This window comes from Sander vitreus, chromosome 12, assembly GCF_031162955.1.
Source record: "Sander vitreus isolate 19-12246 chromosome 12, sanVit1, whole genome shotgun sequence".
NCBI lineage: Eukaryota > Metazoa > Chordata > Actinopteri > Perciformes > Percidae > Sander > Sander vitreus.
The window spans coordinates 20,253,815-20,274,979 of NC_135866.1; the positions used below are offsets into that span (position 1 = coordinate 20,253,815).

Here is a 21,165-nt window from a genome sequence, read left to right on the forward strand (position 1 = left end):
GTGCTTACAAAATAAATAATTTGAACTTTGAGGGCAGCGCAAAGCGGCAAATCTGAGCGGTAGGAAATCGTCTCTCCCCATAGGAAATCAATGTAACAGCCAGCGCAAAGCGGTTTTGCCGCCTATCATGTGTAGGTGGCTTAAGAGTAGATTCCTAGAACCACATTGTGTTATCACTTGCTGAAATCCTATGGTCGCTGTGTGGTTACTAGGCAACCAGCAGAGTTGGAGAATGTTTAGAGAATTTAATTCATTAGACAATTATTGTAAAATATCTGGTTCACACTGGAGAATAAGTGTTGTTGTTTTAACCACAGTAATGAAATTGTTGTTGTGATGTTCTGAGATGTGCTGGTGCCCTTGAAGTTGAACTTGAAGAATGAAACCATTAGAAGAGTCGCACAGTCAAACCACTTCAGTGTTTCCTAATTGAGTATTGAGTCCTGACTTCATGTTTCCTGGCCAACAAACTGACATGATGATGATGATGATGATGATTACTACTAAGAATAATTAAAAGAAACACTGACTTTCAGTTGGGAGATTTTATTTCATTAAAAAACCTTTTTCACAAATTTTATTACAAAAAAAATCTTATAACAAGAAAATCTTCTATTTAGAGCCCACACTTTGCTCATCATTACATCATCATTATTTTTCAGCACAGGAACTTCTTGTAAAGTCTTCTTAGTTACACATCAATTCTACTTCACTGTGAGGAAGTTTACACTTCATCACATGGCGTACATTTTTAGAAGTGACACATCACTGACTTACTGTATATTTTTATTACACATCAGGAACACCTGGTGCATTTTACTATAGAGACAGAATGCAACGCATCATACTCTAAAAGCCATGTCCACCAGAGGGAAAAACAATCGGCACCACAATATGCAACCAAGGGCTGAAACGTTAACAAAGTGCCTGTAGCTAGCAAAAAAACATTATATTTAAGCATGTCAAATGATTATTTAAGCAACCTATGTCTACCAGAGAGGACAAGTTATGTTAGTAAGCTAATGTTAGCTATGTGTTAGCAAGCTAAGGCACCTGCAAATATAATAGAGTGGTGAAATCCCAGGTGGACCACCATGGGACCCAATTTCGGAAAAAACTATGTTCATGATTTTGTTTAGAAAGGGTAGTGAATGACGAAAGACAATTATTTGATCCCGTTTGAATTAAACCATGAATTACACATATGATGTTCATCAATTTAAAAGATAATTTTGCAAGTCAAGAAAGTCTAAATTTATCATAAAACTGTTGAAGTAAAATATGTAATTAGACTACACACTTCACAGTCACATATGTGACATCTCGCTGAAGCTACGGTGCTACCTTGTGTTTCATACCAGGATGTAACTTTACTCAAACGAGCAGAGGATCTTGCTCGTCTCTCACTTCCTGGCTAATAAAAAAGACAAGATAAGATAACGTTAGATGTGTTGTGTGAACATAGCTAAGCTAGCTAGTTTGCGAGCAAGCCAAGCTGCAAGCAAGGTGACGTACATCATATGTGTAATTCATGGCTCAATTAAAACGGGATAAAAAAATAAAAATAATTCTCTCCCCTCTTCACTACTGTACATATTTTTTACGAAATAAGGGGTCCACCGGAAGGAGGGACTTCACCTCTCTATACTGCATAGCTTTCTGATTTATCCACATTCAACTATAACACAAGTTGCATACTGTCAAAATCCTAAAACTGACCACTGATATATGATGACAAATGTCAGTGCACATGTAACGTTAGGCATACTGAGTGTAAGGATCCCAGTTTTCCTGTACTTCCTGCTGATGCCTCTCACGTCTTAATGCCTGTATCCACTGTTTTCTTGTTGAAACCTTCTTTTTTTTTTGGTTCGGCAGCTCATACAAATTTAGTTCTTGGTTCTTTACCCTGTTGTTAGTGCAACCCACCAGACAGCAGGTTATAGGCATTTTTCTGCTGTTTGTTAGTCAAATTGACAATTAACCTTCACATTGTTTTCCCCCTCCATTGTGGGTGGGACTTAAATGCGCTCTGTCTCTGTTAAGGTAATGAAATACGTAAACGCCAGTGGGAGAGGTGGCCTTGTGTTAAGAAAATGTTCTGTTGTTTGTTAAGTATTTCAATGTTTTGGCAACCCTTTTGTGTGTCACAGTAGTAGAGGAATAACTCTCTTAATCAAATGGCTAAGATGGAAAATAAATCCGTTAATTAAAATCCCATTAGTGAGCCCGGTGAGTTTGTGTAGGGACAACATGTAAACAGCATCTTTTTAAGGACCTATTTGGAACACATTCTGCGGTCAATGCAAAGCCACTGTTATCAACTTATTAAACCACCAAGACTAGCTGTCATTGACGGGTTGGTGATCCCTTACTAACAGTGACAAACATGAATTCTCTGGTCTCTTTGCCTCTGGAAACAGAACATATACTCCAGTGTTTTGACACGGGTGTCAAGACTGAAAGGACTGAGGTAATATTCGCAGCGATGATCTTCCTTTCACTATGACCATGACACACTCCCTCTCTCTCTGTCACACGCACACAAACCTCACAACCTCTACAAAAAAGGCTGCTTTGCAAGGGTAGGTGTTAAAATAGTATGGTTTACAAAGGAAAGCCATTTTCACAGCTGTGCAGTACAGCCTCCCTATGAGTCCAGAGGTCTTCTGCTTCACCTGCGGGTGGGTCGCTGCCTTCCACAGGTCATAGATATCCTCCACATGACCATGTGAGGTCATCATCTGGTCGTAGATACACTGGTGGTAGGGTGCTTTGCCCTCACCTGAGAAATAGACGTGCTCCTGGGGTGACACACCGACGGCATTGGCACAGATGCCCATGAACACATCGTCTATGTAAAGAGAGGCGTTCAGGGTCAGCGTGGCTTGGTATATTTTGTCAGCTACGTCCCTGGAGACGACATAACCGGCCCCAGCTGTGTAGTCAGGGTACGACAACCACTGGTACATCTCATAGGGCACATAATACTTGCTGTCTTTGCTGCGGACTGGCGGCGCCCCTTTGTGCACTCGACCAACCCAAAAGTCTGCAACGCCTCTGCTGCTCATGTCCTGCAGGTAGCTCACCAGGTTGGGCATGTGGGACGAAGATGTCATCGTCAGCGGTCATGAGGAAGCGGGCATGCGCGCAGCGGCTGTGCATCCAGTGGAACTGCAGGATCAGCTTCAGGGTCAGGTTATGGAAGGAGTCTAAAAAGTCTTGTTGGATCAAATCACCATGGAGACGATCCTCGTGGATGAGCTGCTGCTGAAAACCAACACCGCTCTTCTTGCTCCATGAGGGCTCCTCCTTCTTGGTCCGAGGCGCTCCTAAGGCGAACACCACCTTGACTGTCACTCCCAGGGTGTTTTGGATGTAGGTCTCATTACCCCAGGTGGATCGGATGGCGTTTCTCCTCTTAATGTTCTCTGGGGATGTTTTGACAAAGAGGAGGAGGAGGACGTCCCTTGCCGGCGCACTTATCCGGGTGGTCCAGCAGGTAGCTGAAGTTGCTGAAGCTTCTGGCCTGCTCGTGTGTGATGGTAAGGCTCCTGTTAATATAGGTGAAGCTGTTGACCAGGTAGCGGTAGGAGTAGGACTTGACGTGGCTGATGACGCTGTTGTCCAGCTGCTCCCAGCAAACCATCACCACTGACAGTACCAGGCACGTGGTCATCAGCTGCACACACTGGCATTTTCGTATCCGGCGGAAATTTACAAACATCCTGGAATCTTGTCACCCGGTGACCGTGGCCCCTGTCTGGTTGTGGATGGTGGTGAAGCAGCTGGTTGTGCAAGTGTGTGCGAAGGAAGAGGCGAGATGGTTGAGGTTGTGGAGGTCGAGAGTGTTGTTCCAGTGCCTCAGAGTAGCACTTGGTGGGTCTTCCATCCTAGGCTTTCCACATTTAGCAGGGGGCAAAGGCGGCGGTGGGAGTCACTGGGTCTGCTGGGAAGTGTCCTCCATCGCAGCAGAATCACTAACACAGTCACCCAACAGCTGGTAAGCAAGATTCATCTTTCACCCATGAAGTCGTCCTAAAGTAATGAGAAGAGAGAGCACACTTACTATAGTGACAGAGTTATTGCCATATATGCCATTATCTTCCTTATTTAGAAGCTATTTTTCTGTTCTAATATGTTGGGTAATGATTTTGTAAGCATATTGGTGCCCTCTCCTTAATGTTGGTTTTCAAGATGGCGCCGATGTGTGTGTTTCGCCGCTTACCTCTGCTGAGATTGTTGTTGATTTTTCCTGTTTCTACTGCTTGTCACTCGAAATGTGTCACCGCTGCTGGTGTATGACCGCCAGACCCTGTTAAGTATTTGTAATCCTGCGGAGAAAGTGCCGATCTACGGCTCTGGCGGACAGTCAAATACGGCGCCGCCTTTCCTGGCATCCATACCGGCCTATCTACAGCATCAGCCCTGCCTTCGACTCCGCAACAATCACCACAGGAGACGCGGCAAGAAAGGCAGAGTTCGTGTCAGGCTCAGAGCTTAAGTAAAAGGAAGCTGTGGGATTTTCTTTAGTTTAAAACAAAACCACTTTCTCCAACTCCATTTCTTGTGATTTTAACTGTGACAGCAAAGGAGATCTATAAATATCTATAAAACAAAGGACAAAATGGAAACTATCACAGAACAAAATCAACAGAATTTATTGCAATAAAGCAGATTAAAATCTATGAATATACAGCCTAATAACACAACTAAGAATAACTATAGTCATCCATCCATCCATCCATCCATCTTCATCCGCTTATCCGGGGTCGGGTCGCGGGGGTAGCAGCTCCAGCAGGGGACCCCAAACTTCCCTTTCCCGGGCCACATTAACCAGCTCCGACTGGGGGATCCCGAGGCGTTCCCAGGCCAGGTTAGAGATATAATCCCTCCACCTAGTCCTGGGTCTTCCCCGAGGCCTCCTCCCAGCTATAGTCATGTCTGTCAAAATCAAACTAGCTTCCTACAATAGCACAACATCAATGCTAATCTTAACAGAAAACATCCAGTCTACTCATCCATTCCACAGAGCCAACCGACACAAGTAAATCACACCAAAAACAAAGGCAAGAAAAAAACGTAGTGGTGACCACAATTTTATCTAAAGAGCGGACTCCGGAAAAACAGCTGATTGTTGAGCACCTCTTTTACTCTCTCTCACTGTCTCTCCCCTTCACGGAGAAACAGACCATCAACGATCTACTAGCCTAAAGTGTAACAGAGCTGTGTTTGTAACATTGTAATCAAATATATAAATGAAAATAGGTTGAGTATAACTTATATATACAGATCACTCTCAGCGTGAAATGTAGTTCTCAAAGTTAAGTTGCACAACTTAATGGCAATGGTTATGTATTATTATTTAATGTATGCCTTAGTTCGAGGTTCAAGCACTGAGGAAGATGGCACTGAGGTTCATCAGAGCAGCTGGGTACTAGGAGATGGCAAGGACAGTGAGAAAGGGGGCAGACTGGTACATCATTAAAATGAGTTGTCAGGACTTATAGGGAAAGCTGTACTTGTGGCAACTATTTTATTCTATGTCATAATTTCCTGAAATGTAATGACACCTGACAATGTAACGCCGTCACCGATGTTGTTCAGCTCTACATCTCCACCAAATCCATCACCACGGCAACTCACTCCACTTTGACCATTGGCCTCAGTGAAATTAAATCATGGATGCAAACCAACTTTCTCAAACTTAACTGTGACAAATCAGACACGATTATCATCGGTCCCAAATTCCTCTTCAAAACCACGCACAACTTTTGCTTCACCATCTATAACTCCACTTTGTCTCCCTCCTCACACATCCACAACATCAGGAGTTATTTTTGACAGCTACCTCTTCTTCGAAAAGCATGTCATCAAAATCACCAGAACTGCCTTCTTCCACCTTAAAATCTGTATCAGTATTATCTTATGATTTATATGTTTGTATATTTGCACACTTTACATTTCTGAGAAAGAAGTATAGCCTACTTTATTTATTTATCATTTTTGTATTACATTATCTGCAGAAATTATTATATATGGTGGTGACAAAACCCGTATTAAATGAGTAGATCTACAGTTAGGTGATTTTGGCATTGCAGAGATGCCTGCTCGCTGTCTGATTGTCTGATATGAATGACCACATTGCAATAAGACATGCCCTTGGTGTTCTGTCTTACACAGCAGACCAATTCTTCACTGGTAAGACCAACATACTGTAATAACATTCAAATAAAAAAACATAATAACATCTTGTGAATAGGCCTAAGTGATTTAATCAGCGGAAGGTTCTGAAAATATTGAAAACAACAAAGCTATACTTCACTGATTCTCTGCAGTGAACTGACAGAAAAAGACAAAAGATATAGGCTACTTTTAAAATATTATGTGAAATATTACGTGAAAGTACTCTCAACTAGAGAATGACTCCCACATATTATGCATTGATATAGTCTAGGTCCTGGGTAAGATTTGTATGCACTTCATTTAGCGGAGAATATCTCAACTGTTATAGACTAATATGACCCCATTGAACAACTTGGGATGTGTGCCAAAGTCTCTACCCGGGATGAAAGTCCTGACAGTGACCACAACAGGTGACACTGTTATCACACTACAGGTGAATGGGACTTTTTTTTTCCCTTTATAGATATCCTCATACATTTCTACCAGATTAATCTTCATATTAAGAGAAATATTTTTTGTATTGCACTTTGACTAAAAAATAAAATAAAATATGCAAATTAGGCAATATCTCATTAAATATACGTACATATAAACCCATGAAGCTACAGATTTTCTGAGGTGATCACAATGTTCACAATGACCATGATTATAAGGTCATAGAAGAGCGTAAGCATTCTGATTTGATATAAAGAAAATGGCTAAAAAACAGTCAACCTATTACATACAACTAGCAACATACAGGAATTGCCAGTTATTTATTAACCTAAACTTTAAAGGAACACGCCGACTTATTGGGACTTTGTCTTATTCCCCGTATCCCCCAGGGAGTGAAAAGATCAATATTACCACTTCATGTCTGCATAGCGCTGGGAGACGAGCTCACATAGTGTCATTTGGGTCCAAGCACCATTTACAGACGCCACCTCGATCTTAAATGCAGATGCTTATGGTTTTGTAAGAAAGGGCAGTTTATTAGTGCCTGAGATTGTAATCACAAAACCTGAAGGTTTGCCAGATCCCTGCTCGTGTGGCAAGTGTGCACACAAGAATGGGTGTCCCTGTCGGGTAGCTGGTTGCAAGTACTGCAAATGCACGGGAGGCAATAGTTGTAAAAATCCTATCACTGTATGAGCTCTCATCATCGTCATCCCCATACCTTGACTCTGTTCTGAAAGTTGTTTTGTATTTTTCACTTTAAGTTAACATTCCAATGATAGCAAGGTTGGATATAAAATGTCTGTATATTAATCAAATGCTTGTTTTCTTTCTTTTAAAAAAGACACACACACACACACACACACACACACACACACACACACACACACACACACACACACACACACACACACAACATCCACACTGGCAGTGCTCAAATGATCTTTTTGTCTTTAAGGGGGTCTCTCTATCTCATAAAAAAAAGTTGGCACACCCTGCACATAGCCTAACAAGGCTATACAATTAAATAGCCTAGGCGCGAGTGGCGCTTTTGCGCAGTATATGCGCACGGTAGGCCTAGGCTATTATCTTGACACACGCACACAACAGACAGAGATTTTTTTTTTTTTTACAGAAATGGAGTCCTTTTAATTAATTTCAACATATTATTGATTGTAATAGTCCATATTTCATTTCAATTTCGCAATACAAAGAAATATACTAAACGATTTAGTCTGAGTGTCATTCTCAATTTCAAAATGAAATAAAATGTAATTCATTTGAACCGGACCACCGTCTCAGATATCCTCAGTGTCAAACACAATAATGCATGTAGTCTTTAACTTATACACAGGGAAAATGCAGTAACTGGCAGAAATGAATAAAGCCATTGCACAGCCAAACTATGTTCTAGTCTTATAATGTACACGTAGTGATAACAACACCTGGGTGTTCAGTCGTCTCGTGTGTTGAACCGTGAAAATAAATAGACAATTTTGGAATTTGCACTGAGATTGCATTGTATTGCTGATAGGTGTTTCAAAAATATCTGGGAACTTTTCCGGAGAGGATAGCTACAGATTTATTTATTTATTTAAGATGTATTGGTGGTATTTACCTCAAAGCACATTAAGCTAAAAGCAAGGTGACTTCTTCGGACTTGCGAGTGCTGTCAAATCGATCGTAGCCATAGACTGTTAATATTAATCATAGCCTATATGCGGTTTGATCACATAGCCTAGTGGTGTGGTGGTGAAGTGCAGTCATGCTGCGTTCATGAGAGTAAGGTAGGCTCAGGTCAACGTCCCGTATTAGCCTATATTTTATATTTTAATTTAACGTATTTAATGGTAAGAGACCGCACAGTGATGGATAATGAGCGTTGTTTAAGATGAAATTACAATGCCACATATGGCAGACACCTTCAGATGTGAGAGACCCCCTCAGATTTTTGACTTTGTTGCTTTTAAGCCAGTCCTCACTCTATGGGAGCTCGGCTCCCTCTGGCTCCCACGTAATTCGAGCACTGCACACTGGACATCTACAGAAACACAATTATAAATATCAAACCAGAATTCTTACACTTAGCCTACACTACATGGTCATTGTAAACATTGTGATCACCTCAGAAAATCTGTAGCTTCAAGAGTTTATATGTAGGTATATTTAATGAGATATTGTCTAATTTACATATTTTATTACATTTTTAAGACAAAGTGTAATAAAAAAAGTATTTCTCTTAATATGAAGATTAAACTGGTAAAATGCATAAGGATATCTATAAAGGGGAAAAAAAAGTCCCATTCACCTGTAGTGTGATAACAGTGTCACCTGTTGTGGTCATTTTCAGGACTTTCGTCCCGGGTAGAGACTTTGGCACACATCCCACGTTGTTCAATGGGGTCATATTAGTCTATAACAGTTGAGATATTCTCCGCTAAATGAAGTGCATACAAATCTTACCCAGGACCTCTACTAATAAGCCTAGACCGCATATCTGGTCATAAAAATGAACAGTCTACATTAATACAACGTTACATGATTTAAAAAGCAACCTATCATACGGGAACAGAGGGGTGGTGAAATGCACGTGCTGGGCTCTAGCTAAATCAGAAAAAAATATTTATTTAGGTGGGTCGGTGGACACAGATTCGGAAGGCTTTAGCGCCGTTTGGGGCATCTATAACAGGGTTCATACGCATTTTAACCAATACTTTTCCATGACTTTTTCATGACTTTTCCATGACTTTTTGACAAATTTCCATGACTATGTATTCCTGAAAATGTCAGTCGACATTATACAATAAGAATAAAAATCTGTGTTAAAGTTTACCCTCAGAGGTTTAACAATAAAATGAATGACAATGTATGTGGTTCATAGTGGGATCGCGCCCCGAATAGAACGGTGAGGTTAGGACTACGTGAAATACATTTATTAATCACATATTATTATGCTGTGTTAAAAAAAAAATTCCATGACTTTTCCAAAACTTTCTGGGTCTTTTTATGTATCAAAAACCTTTCCAGGCCTGGAATTTGCATTTTTTTTTAATTCCATAACTTTTCCAGGTTTTTTCAAAACGTATGAACCCTGCTATAATAATCAGGGTTTTTAATAAGTGGAAAAAGTAATAGATAGACCTACATTTTGAGGCTGTCAAACTGGTAACATATAGCTACGGTAGTTAGCTATACTAGATAGTCCAGCCGGACTGTGGTTCTCTGTCGCATAGTGCTGCTGATGCTCAGGGTGCTGATGTTGTTCTAATTGTTCATCTGAAATAGCAAGGCTGGATGTTGTGCTAAACTCCTCATCGCTAGCATCACCTCCACAAAAAAGTGGCGATGGTTGCCATATTACTCCTAATTAAATCCTCTCTGCTATCCTTCTCCCTTTAAGCTTTCCGGTTTGTGGCGCCACTGCTCCACCGTTTTTTATCCATGTTTGTTTTGTCAATGTCCTCTATTCTTTCACACTATCCTCTACCGCCTGTCTTGCCGCTATCAACAGTTTTCCGCGGTAACCTGACTCTTAGTCATCAGACACAGCCAAAAAACTGATCATGATACTTTTTGTGTGCAACTACATTATTGTTAACACACATACACACACTCATTAAAAAGAAAAAGGGATGAGGCCACACAGTTAGTGGGGTCTTGGAGGCCCCCCTAGAGGTCGGAGGCCCCCGGGCACCGGCCCAATCCAAGAGTGTATGGCTGCAGCCTGGAGACCTCCCGTCTCATGCTGGGCGTGTCCAACGGTGTTCAGAATAAGAATCACGAATTATTTTCTAAATTAAGTCACGGTTAAATTAGTGAGTATGATACAATTAATTGAACGCTGTTTAAATTTTAAATTAACGATAGCCATACATAGCCTATAGTTGGCAGATTTGTGGATGTTAATGTTGTCTCCCTGATGTTAACGTTTGTTGTTTATTTGATGCAACCTGCGATGACTTTACATTTTTTTATTAATGCTTTATAAGCAAATTAATAACAGTAAAATAAGGACAAGCGTAACGTATGCCAAGTGAAAAAAATATAGCTCAACAATGAAGCCACCCACATAATACTAAAATGAATACTCTTTTACAATTATAACATATGAGACCACAGAAGAGTAGGCTACAATAAAAAGGTTTTCATGCCAACAAAATAACAATTCGCTCTTGAATACAAAAACAAAACAACAGACAGGATTTCTAGTCCCTCCCTGTTTAGTCAGCCAGCCAATTTGAGCTAGAGATTTCACAAACTGAATAAATCCCGCCCGCACATAAACACAAAACTGCTTTGCTAACTCCATTGTGTTGTAAATAAGACATCTGCTGAAAAAATAATTGTATTCATTAGCATGATTGCCGTACTGTTTAGTTCAAAAACATCTAAAACACCAAAGTACGAAGACATAGCTGACCAGAAGCGAGCTTTTATTTTGAAAAGTCGAAACTCGGACAGCACCAGCTGGGAGGGCATGAGATGGCATGGCATGAGATGGGAGGTCTCCAGGCTGCAGCCATACCCGACTCACCCAATCGGCCCAGTGGTAAATCCACATGGACTTGCTCCACATGGATCTGGGCCATCCATGTGTCGGATTTTCTGCAGAGTTCATCGGCTGCAATCTGCTGCGTTCTCCTGTATACAGTTACCGGTGGCTCCGGTGGACTGTATCTGATTCTGGGGGCCCACCCCCACCAAAGAATTTCTAATACGGGAAGAAGTTCCACTCTCTCATTACTTCCGGCTTCTGAACTGGTTACAGTTCCACTCTTGATCCATATAGGGGGGCGCTCACAGGCCAGTGCAGAATGAATGGGACTCTATGGAGCTATACCCCTCAAAATCCACTTTTCTCAGGATATCATTTTTTGTCTAGTAATTTGAATGTTGCATTCGAAAGGGGAGGCTAAGAAAATACACACTGCTGGGTGTTACATTTTTTTAAAGTGGCTTTTTTGTTCTAAAAAGCCTTTTAAAAATGTCAATGACATCATACACATTTACGGCCAGAGATACTGCTTTACGGCAAGCTCTGAGTTGCTCCCTTTTTTCGACAACACAGCTGACAGGTTAGGCTCTCCCTGTCAACACACGTGCTAGAAAGAGGTTTGCTAATGTTTTAAAGACCACGCCGAAATATTCACTCTGACATTCTGGTTCTGCTTCGAATGCCGTCAAGCGGGATCTCTGGTTGTCATCAGTCCTTCACTGACCAATCAGCATTCATTAGCAGAATGCTAGCGTGTGATGGGCAACAACGACTCAACCTGTAAGAAATCGAAAGGACTTAAGGACTTGAATCCATGCACCTCTGCTCCGACAGATGTTTCAATCAGTACATGTGAGAAGTTTTATCGACAAAGTAGCATCTGTCAGGCAAAACGCCAGTGCTAATTTTAATGTGTTTGTACCTGCTGCTCCTGTGCACTCTGCTGTGTTTGAGGAATTTAAGCCAGTTTCTCATTTGAACCAGACCACCGTCTCAGATATCCTCAGTGTCAAACACAATAATGCATGTAGTCTTTAACTTATACACAGGGAAAATGCAGTAACTGGCAGAAATGAATAAAGCCATTGCACAGCCAAACTATGTTCTAGTCTTATAATGTACACGTAGTGATAACAACACCTGGGTGTTCAGTTGTCTCGTGTGTTGAACCGTGAAAATAAATAGACAAACAATTTTGGAATTTGCAGATGTTGTCGGGAAGTCTGACGTTGCTTACTGAGGTAGTGAAACACATGAAACCTACCAACTGCCCCTTAGATATTGTTAGAGTTTACTTACTTTTTTAAATTCTTGTCTTAGTTCAGGTTCTGTCCCAGCTGCCTTTAAACATGCTGTGGTCAGGCCCCTACTCAAGAAGCCTAATCTTGACCCCACAATTTTAGACCAGTCTCTCATCTGCTTTTTCTTTCAAAGGTTTTGGAAAAAGTTGCTTTCATACAGGTACAAGCCTTTTTTACAACAGAACTCTGTGTTTGAAAAATTTCAATCTGGTTTTAGATCAGGTCACACGACTGAGTCTGCACTATTGAGAGTACCCAACGATATTGCCTTGTCTGTAGATGCTGGGAATCCTACTGTTTTAGTGCTCTTGGACCTCACAGCGGCTTTTGACTTGAGCTTTGAGTTTGGGAGCTCTTGCATCATACACTAGGTCAACTGTCCTACTGTCAACTGTTACTTTTGATTGCAGCATGAAATTTGACAAGCAGATCAGTAATGTTGTTAGAATGAGCTTTTTCCAGCTTTGTCTCCTGGCTAAAGTTAAGCCTTTCCTGAGCAGGCACGACCTAGAAAAAGCTATTCATGCCTTTATTAGTTCAAAGTTGGATTACTGTAATGCTCTTTATGTTAGTCTGAATCAGACCTCCATCTCACACCTTCAACTTGTTCAAAATGCTGCTGCTCGCTTTTTAACAAATACATCTAGACGTGCACACATCACTCCTGTTCTCCACACCCACACAATACATTTTAAGATCTTATTGTTTGTTTTCAAGGCCTTAAATGGCCTGGCCCCTGAGTATTTGTCCGAAATTTTAACTTTGCGTGAGCAGAACCGGTCATTGCGGTCTTAAAATCAGCTGGTTTTCGAAGTCCCAAGGTCAAGGTATAAACGGTGGGGTGATCAGGCTTTTGCAGTTGCTGCCCCGAGACTCTGGAACAAGTTACCCCCTGATATTCGCACTATTACGGATGTAGCTCTTTTTAGGTCCAAACTCAAAACCTATTTGTTTAGACTGGCTTTTAATACGTAGTAGTGGTGTGACAATTTCTCTCCTGTTTCTTTGTAACCTTTTCTGATTTTACTGTGTTATATGTTTCATTCTTTTTATTGTATGATATGTTGTTTTATACTTGATTCCTGATGTAAAGCACTTTGGATACCTGCTGATTGTGCTATATAAATAAATTGTGATAGATTTTTTGATATACATACATATATATATATATATATACACACTGTATTTTATTTTAGATTATTTTTTGGGCTTTTCCGCCTTTAATTTTGACAGGACAGCTAGGTGAGAAAGGGGAGAAGACATGCAGGAAATCGTCACAGGTCGGATTCAAACCCTGGACCTCTGCGTCGAGGCATAAACCTCTCAGTATATGTGCGCCTGCTCTACCCACTGACCAACCCGGCCACAAGCATATATATTTTTATGAAGTGCTGTCTCATGTGTAGCACCATTTGTAATGGCCATAAATAGATGATCATTCTGCCATCAATTTAAGCTATTAATCCCCCCAGGATGTCAATGGAAATAAATACTATCAACATTTTGATTAAATTAAATCAGTTTCTTACAGAAAAAAAAGTACTCTCTTTTATCAGTCAGAAAGAGATGGTGCATGGTCAGATTATTGATGCCGTTTCTAGCAACTGAAACTATGCTAAACGGCGACCTTGTTGTGGTTGGATCTGAATTTGGCTACATCCACTTTTTTTCAGTGTTCCTGTTCAAGAGTAGTAACGTTAGCTGAAAAGTCAAAAGTTAGGGGGGGCTGAAAGGGAGGTGTCGACTGAATACAAAAGCCAACACAGCAAATGTGGCAATGCAAGCCAGTCCATAATGGAGGGGTTTAAGGTGCAGACCCACTGAAATCGCTGAGAGTCATGGAAAGCTTTCGGACACAATGGACAGCGTCAAAAAAGCTCGGCAGCACAATGCAGGATGAGAATAACCTGCTTCCGGGCGGGCCTGGGCTAAAAGCGAGGGGGGATCATGATGGGCCCGGGGCCTGGGACTCCCACCGCACCCCGAGAGCTTTTTAAACATCATTGGATGGCCTGTGCCTAATAGGGTCACTGGCTTAGAATGGCTCTCTTTTCTCTCTGCCTGATAATGAGAAACTGCCTCACCTCTGGTTTTACATCAGCATCCTGCTTCTACACAGAAAGCACCTACTGTAACACAAACTATGTTATATAGTACACTTACGCAGGCTGGGCCACATACATTACTTTACAGCCTACCTATTACAAGGCATATTTCAGTTAAAGAATAAATGTTTACTTAATGTTTACTTTAATGTTTTACGTTTATACTGGCTAATTAGGAGATAAGTATTCATACCTGCTGGACTGTGGCCTACACATGTAACATATTTACATGAGAGTATAAGGGATGTTTATGAGCATGTCATGGGGCAAGACAACTGGTCATACCTCACATTAAAGGGTTGGTACCCAAGTTGCTAGAATTGTTTTTTGCATTGTTTTTCTTTGCTCAGAGATGGGCAGTATTTCTATTAAATGTATTTAACATATGTATTTAATTATATTTGAGTATTTTGTAATTTGTATTTTGCTAAACAAAAAAAAGTAAGATGTAATTTGTAACAAAATACTTTAAGAGATTGTGTTTTTCCCAAGGTTTAAACTGTAGGAAAAAAACTACCTCATGAATCGCGGGACATGCCCTGCCAGGTCTAGCAACTCACTCATTGTGAACTATCGTATTTCATTTGTTCCCCTGGACTGCATTGTTAGGCAGTACACAAAGGAAAATACTTCCTTTTTTATGTTGTTGGTGTCATGGGGAGATGACGCTTCTCTTTTCTATTTTGTACTGTGTCATACTCTACAGTAATGGTGCTGTTATGGGTCTTTTGCAATCGTTGAATTGGTTGCTTGTAAAGTTGGAGATCTTAGAAATGTACTTATTCCACTGCACTTACATTTATCGCTCCTGAAGAAGCCATCTGCTAAATGCTCAGTCTTATTGTCATTTGAAAGAACTAATGCATCCCCATGGTTTAGCTGTTCAGTTAGTTACCTCTCATGAGTTTCTCCTAATGTCAGTGATGGATTTTTAATTAATTGTAGGGGTGTTGTTAATGTCAGACCCATATTGAGGCCACTAAATGCCTGAAATGTGATATCAGGTTGTATAGAATGCATTTAAATAATTTGTATTTTCAAATTACAAATGACTTGTTTTACTTTCTTTCCCATACCGGTATTTTGTATTTTATTTTAATACATAATCAAATTAGTGATACATTATTTTGATAATTTGTAACAAGATATGTTGTGATGTTTTTGTGCACTCTAGAGTTTAGGCGTTTTTGTGTGGAGGTTTTGTGATTTCTGCTTTTACCCCATGCACAATGCTAAAATTAAAAGCATTTAAAAAGCATTCAATAGCAATAAACTTTTTCTAGAAACAATGTCCCTGTTACTCTGGATAATCCAAAGAATCAATTTTCTTAGTGACTATTTCTCAAGTGGGAAGTAGTTAAAAAGCAGCCCAAGGCTAGTAACAGAGACTTTGTTTCTGGAAAAACAAGTTCTTGAATTTTTGAAAGCTTTAAGCACAGCAAGTTTTTTCATATGACAGGTGCAGTGTCATCAGCCAATAATGTTACTGTGCGTAATTAGCCTGGCATTTTTCCAGCATAGGATGTTATGTGCTAATCTGTACTACTTTGAAATTTTTCTTTACAGTTTTCGTTAGATATTTATTATTTATTATTGTTTGTGTCTGGTAATGGCTTCAGTGCACAATGGTAACAAGTAGTTATAAAATTACTTTAGATTATTGACTGAAGGTGTTGCCAACATCATGTCCTGTTAAAAGTTTGTTCTGCTGTCACTCACTCTATCCAAGTACTGTAGTACTATATACAACACCGAGCACAGTATTGATCCCCACCCATCTGTCTCAACTGCATCTAAAATCTATAAGTATCTATCTATCTATCTATCAAAAAGCGTCTAGGCCTGTAACAATTATTACATAATTGCCTAATTGTCAATTTTTTTTTAACATAATTGCCATTTCTTTGTTTAACCGCAATTAATGACCCCATACACGTTCCTAGCAACAAAGATGATACAGGGGGATACAGTTACAAAAAATGTTTTATGACAATTAAGGTGTGGTTTACTTCATAGACTATGAACTTGTATTACTAAATTCTCTGTCACATGACAGTTATGAAACCAAGACATATCCTGGGATTCGTTTAAAACTTTAATTTATTTAAAAAAGTAATAAATAAATTAATATTTTTTACATTTGACTGAAAGAGACAATTTTTATTGTTAACCGCAATTATTTCTGAGACAATGAATTTTACAGCAAAATTTGGAATTGTTACAGCTCTGCAAGCATCGTGAAAGTGAACCACCCCACTAGCATATTTCCAAAGTCACCATTCATATAAATAGATTTGAAACACACAGAGGAAGAGAGGAAAATATACACTTATCACTTGAATTGATCACTCACCGGCAAAAAATAAACTATGTGTGTGAATCCAAGCAACAGTCTCCTTTCTTGAGTCTTCTTCTCTGCTGCACAGATCCTCCTCTCTGCTTTAAGTTCACTTTTCCTTAAGATGACAGGAGGTGAAAAGCTTGTCAGAAGCAGCCACCAATCCTTTTTTCTGATCCTGCCTTTGCCGTCTGTGCAGACTGTAAATTACTTATGTGCCGGTTGCTGTGGTTCTTCTCTGTCCCCTCCCACCTTCCCTTTTCTCCAACGGTGTGGGGGTGGTCTGCAGTCTTACCCTGTGGGTGGGTGGTGCTTGTAGAGAGAGGGGAAGAAAATGATGAAAGGATGGCCTGCCCTCTATGTCTCATCTTTATGCTCTGCATGAGCGACAACAGAAAAAGGCGGGATCACAGATTTATTTTAAAATTATCCACAAAAAAAGTGTCTTCCTGCTCTTCGCAACAGCTCTTTTAAATCGCTATATCAAACAAAAAGCCTTTATGTGCAGTGCTTTTGGGTTTAAGGCAGCAAAGTTATTAAAGAATCATTGGTTTTGGGAAAATGGAGGGACATGTTCTATTATTGTTGGTTAGTGTTTTATTTTCCAGCCTAGACTAAAGGAAAAGGGTACATTAAAAGAGAAAAGTACTGGTACAAAAAAGTGAGTCATCGAGCAGAGCCATACCATACGGTGGAAACAAGGCAAACGTTTTCAGTTATCCAGTAAAATACCTCAACAGATACTAGAGGAATTGGCCCAACATTTGGACATTCATGGTTCCCAGATGATGTATTCTGATGGTTTTTGACTTTTCCACTGGCACCATTTGTTGTTTTAAAGTGCTCATATTATGCTCATTTTCAGCTTCATAATTGTATTTAGAGGTTGTACCAGAATAGGTTTACCTGGTTTAATTTTCAAAAAACACCATATTTTTGTTGTACTGCACATTGCTGCAGCTCCTCCTTTCACCCTGTGTGTTGAGCTCTGTTTTAGCCACAGAGTGAGACATCTCACTTCTGTTTAATCTTTGTTGGGAGACACACATGCCCAGTACCTAGATAAGGACTACTAGCCAGTCAGAAGCAGAGTATGAGGGAGTGTCACGCTAGCAGCTACGCGAGCATTATAACGTGTGTTACAAAGTGACTCACGTTTGTCACGGAAGTAAAGGCTGGACTACAATAGAGCTGTTTGGAGCAGTTTGTGAACAGTGTTTTCTGTTGGAGATGGTAAGTCTCTTTGGGGTGGACTTTGGGCTTTTTCACTTTGTAAACCTATTAGATGCACAAAAAGATATATAACACAATAAAGGAAAGGGAAAAAGTCAAAAAGCATAATAGGAGCACTTTAAGTGAATGTCTCAACAACTTTTGGACATATTACCATTACATTTTGTTTAGACAATCATGTTACCCTTAGCACATGTCATCTAGCGCCATCATGAGCTCAACATTTTAATGGTTAATTTGTCCAATACTTTTATATTCCATCAGCCTCAGCTGTGCTTTTAGTTTTTAGTGCTAATTAGCAAGTGTTAGCATGCCAAGATGCTTAACTAAGATGGTGAACATGATAAATATTATACCTGCTAAACAGCAGCATGTTAGCATTGTCATTATGAGTATGCTAGAAGCTGACATTAGTATTTAGCTCAAAGCACCACTGTGCTATGGTAAACCCTTAAAGAGGCGCTAGCATGACTGTAGACTTCTTGGTACCAAATGGCTTTTAGCAGTAGTTTTAAGGAACCAAGGTGAGAATTCACATTTACATATTAGTTTTTTTCCAGGACATTTTAAGCTATTATGGGGCTTGTAAAATAAAGTTTTGCTGTTTATTGTTGGTAATTAAAGTGTGGAATTTTCATATATAAATGAATGTCTGTGACATTCAAGCCCTTGTCACGAGTTCACACAATTCTGATTAAGCGTATTACTGCCAGGGGAAACTCGCTGTATTTCTCAGTATAAGTGTTATCGCTGTTGCCAACTCTTTTCCAACAAAAGTAGCTAGCACTAGCTCCAAAAGTCACTAAAAGTCGCCAGATGACGCCATACGCTGATTTGCATAAAGCACAGTGGTTGTGTCAGCTGACCGCTTGCTGCTCAAAGTGCAAGAAGAGAGGGAGAGAGAGAACCCGTGCTGTTCGCAGAAGTGCCGTGGACTGTGATTACGCCAAATCATTGCCAAGTTGGCAACACTGCTCAGTATACCGGAGTTGAGGTGTCTCCTATCTGTGGTGACATTCCCACACTGTTGCACGGGAAGGATGCTGATACAGCTTGTTTGTACTCAAGTAGTTTATTAACTCCACAACGTACACAACAGTACCTGGATGGCTATTACCCAATACCTTGACAGGCAGGAAGGGGGGGGAGGGACCGCAGTGACGCGGCATTATTATAAATCCTACTGCTTTTCATAAGCACGTTGACAGTGTTTGTGTAATAACTCTCAATGCACTCCAGCTTTAATTAATTATGTTAATTCCTAATTGTTACTTTGAGACATTTTTGTCATCTTCCCCAAAATTATGCTTTTCCCACCACTGTCAGCCATGTAGCTGTTGGTTTAAAGGAGACCCATAAAGCTTATGTTGTATATTTAGTTGCAGCACTGCGTTGCCGATGTGTGGAGAAGGAACTTCGTTGACACTGTTCTTGATTATAAAAAGGTTTATTACATCAAAGATTCCAGCATCAATTTACAGACTCCATGGACATCTGGAGAGACAACCGACCCAATCTTCAAAATTTGTCGCTCTGCCTTTTCTTTGTGTGAATTCAGTATATATCCTTTACATTGTAATAACATAAGGCGTGATATGTGTAAGTATATGATTGGAGTAGGGAACTGACCAATCAATGCCTTTTATCTGGCACAACCCCAAAAACAGGACTCTTCTGTCTTGGGGCCCTCTGTTCATGTTAACAGTTTCCAGATGTTTTCAATATAAGTGGGGTAAAGTTCATGCATCTCCTTATACCAAATCTTAAGTCAAAGTGTAAATCATCAGATACCACACTTAACTGTCTCACTGTTTGTTTTTTTCACTTCATCAAAGTTAATTGGAACATTTTGGTCACCTTAAAATGTCTTGTTCAGCGTTCGGTAGCACCTTGCCAATCAAGCTAACGCTAGCGTTAATTGGTAAATTAATGGAAAGTTTGCATATTTTCTGTGTACTGCCGTACATGCAGATAAATGGCGCCAGTACCCAGAGGTCTGTGTTTATCGCCGGTAAAACTCCACCAGATGACTTTAGCCGCTTGAAAATCAACAACTTTTCCTCTTTATGGTTTAGATTAGCGCAGTGCCATTAAAACCATAGAAGAGACTGGCTTGGCCGCATCATCCAACCCAGCTCCACCCTTTCGTCCAAAAATCGTCACGTACCAATAAAAAATAAATAAAAAGATGTTGACGGTTAAATTGCCAATTATTTTTACAGTCTGTGGTTCACCCTATGTCTGAGACGCTCTGTTCCTTAAGCTCTGTGCCGCCTGTCATTGCAGCCGGGGGAAGAACTGTAACGAAATATAGCAGCACTTCCCACCAATAAAAGCTTCTACAACAAAAACTACACAATCAAACATGTTCCAGCAGGAATGTGATCCAAAATGAACGTCTGCAACTAAGATTACAGCTTTACTTTGATATTACCATTTGGCTACATTTAGCAGATGTTAACACTGCAGTATTGTACCTGGATCAGATGAGCATATAAAGAAATCCGGCACGAGTTGACGTAAGCTTGAGAAGAAGAAAAAACTGTTGGAAGTGGAGTGTTCTGAATGGTCTGAAATCTAAATGTTTTTGCTTACAGGGATTACTGTTACATTTGTTTGCAGCATTATTTGAATCTTTAGCCACATTTAAGATAAACATCTGACATTGAATAAATGTGAGACAAACAAGCAGCCTCTAGACAGTCAAACCTTATTCAATGCAGCTGCCCAGAATTTCACCTGAGAGTTTGGCAACCATACAGTAGATTAATATCTAAAAATATACTGAGTGACCTGATTAGAAGAAATGCTTGTCAGGAGGATATGTAGGAGACTACAGTACATGACAGTCAGGTCCTGCTGAGCACATGACTAACGCATCATGGGATTTTTCAAGGAAAGTATAAAAAAAGAGGTATGTTAAGCTTGTGTGCACACTTTCTTACAGAAATACACTCATGCTTGCAGAACTTGCTTTCAGTTGATAATTACTTTTTTTTTTTCACAAATAGTTTTGGATTTATTGTCTACATCAATACAATATTAACATGATGTACGTGGAGTTTTTAAGAG

The 21,165-nt window shown here is 40.1% G+C and overlaps 1 protein-coding gene across 1 annotated transcript; it reads right to left on the reverse strand.

Moving 5' to 3' along the window:
* Positions 1 to 1,951: 1,951 nt before the first annotated feature.
* On the reverse strand, positions 1,952 to 17,063 carry LOC144527121 (lactosylceramide 1,3-N-acetyl-beta-D-glucosaminyltransferase A-like). The gene is given in 4 exon segments (XM_078265009.1): positions 1,952 to 3,104; positions 3,106 to 3,477; positions 3,479 to 4,038; positions 16,876 to 17,063. Coding segments are annotated over 3 exon segments (1,191 nt in total). The 5' UTR covers positions 3,728 to 4,038; positions 16,876 to 17,063; the 3' UTR covers positions 1,952 to 2,534.
* Positions 17,064 to 21,165: the final 4,102 nt, after the last annotated feature.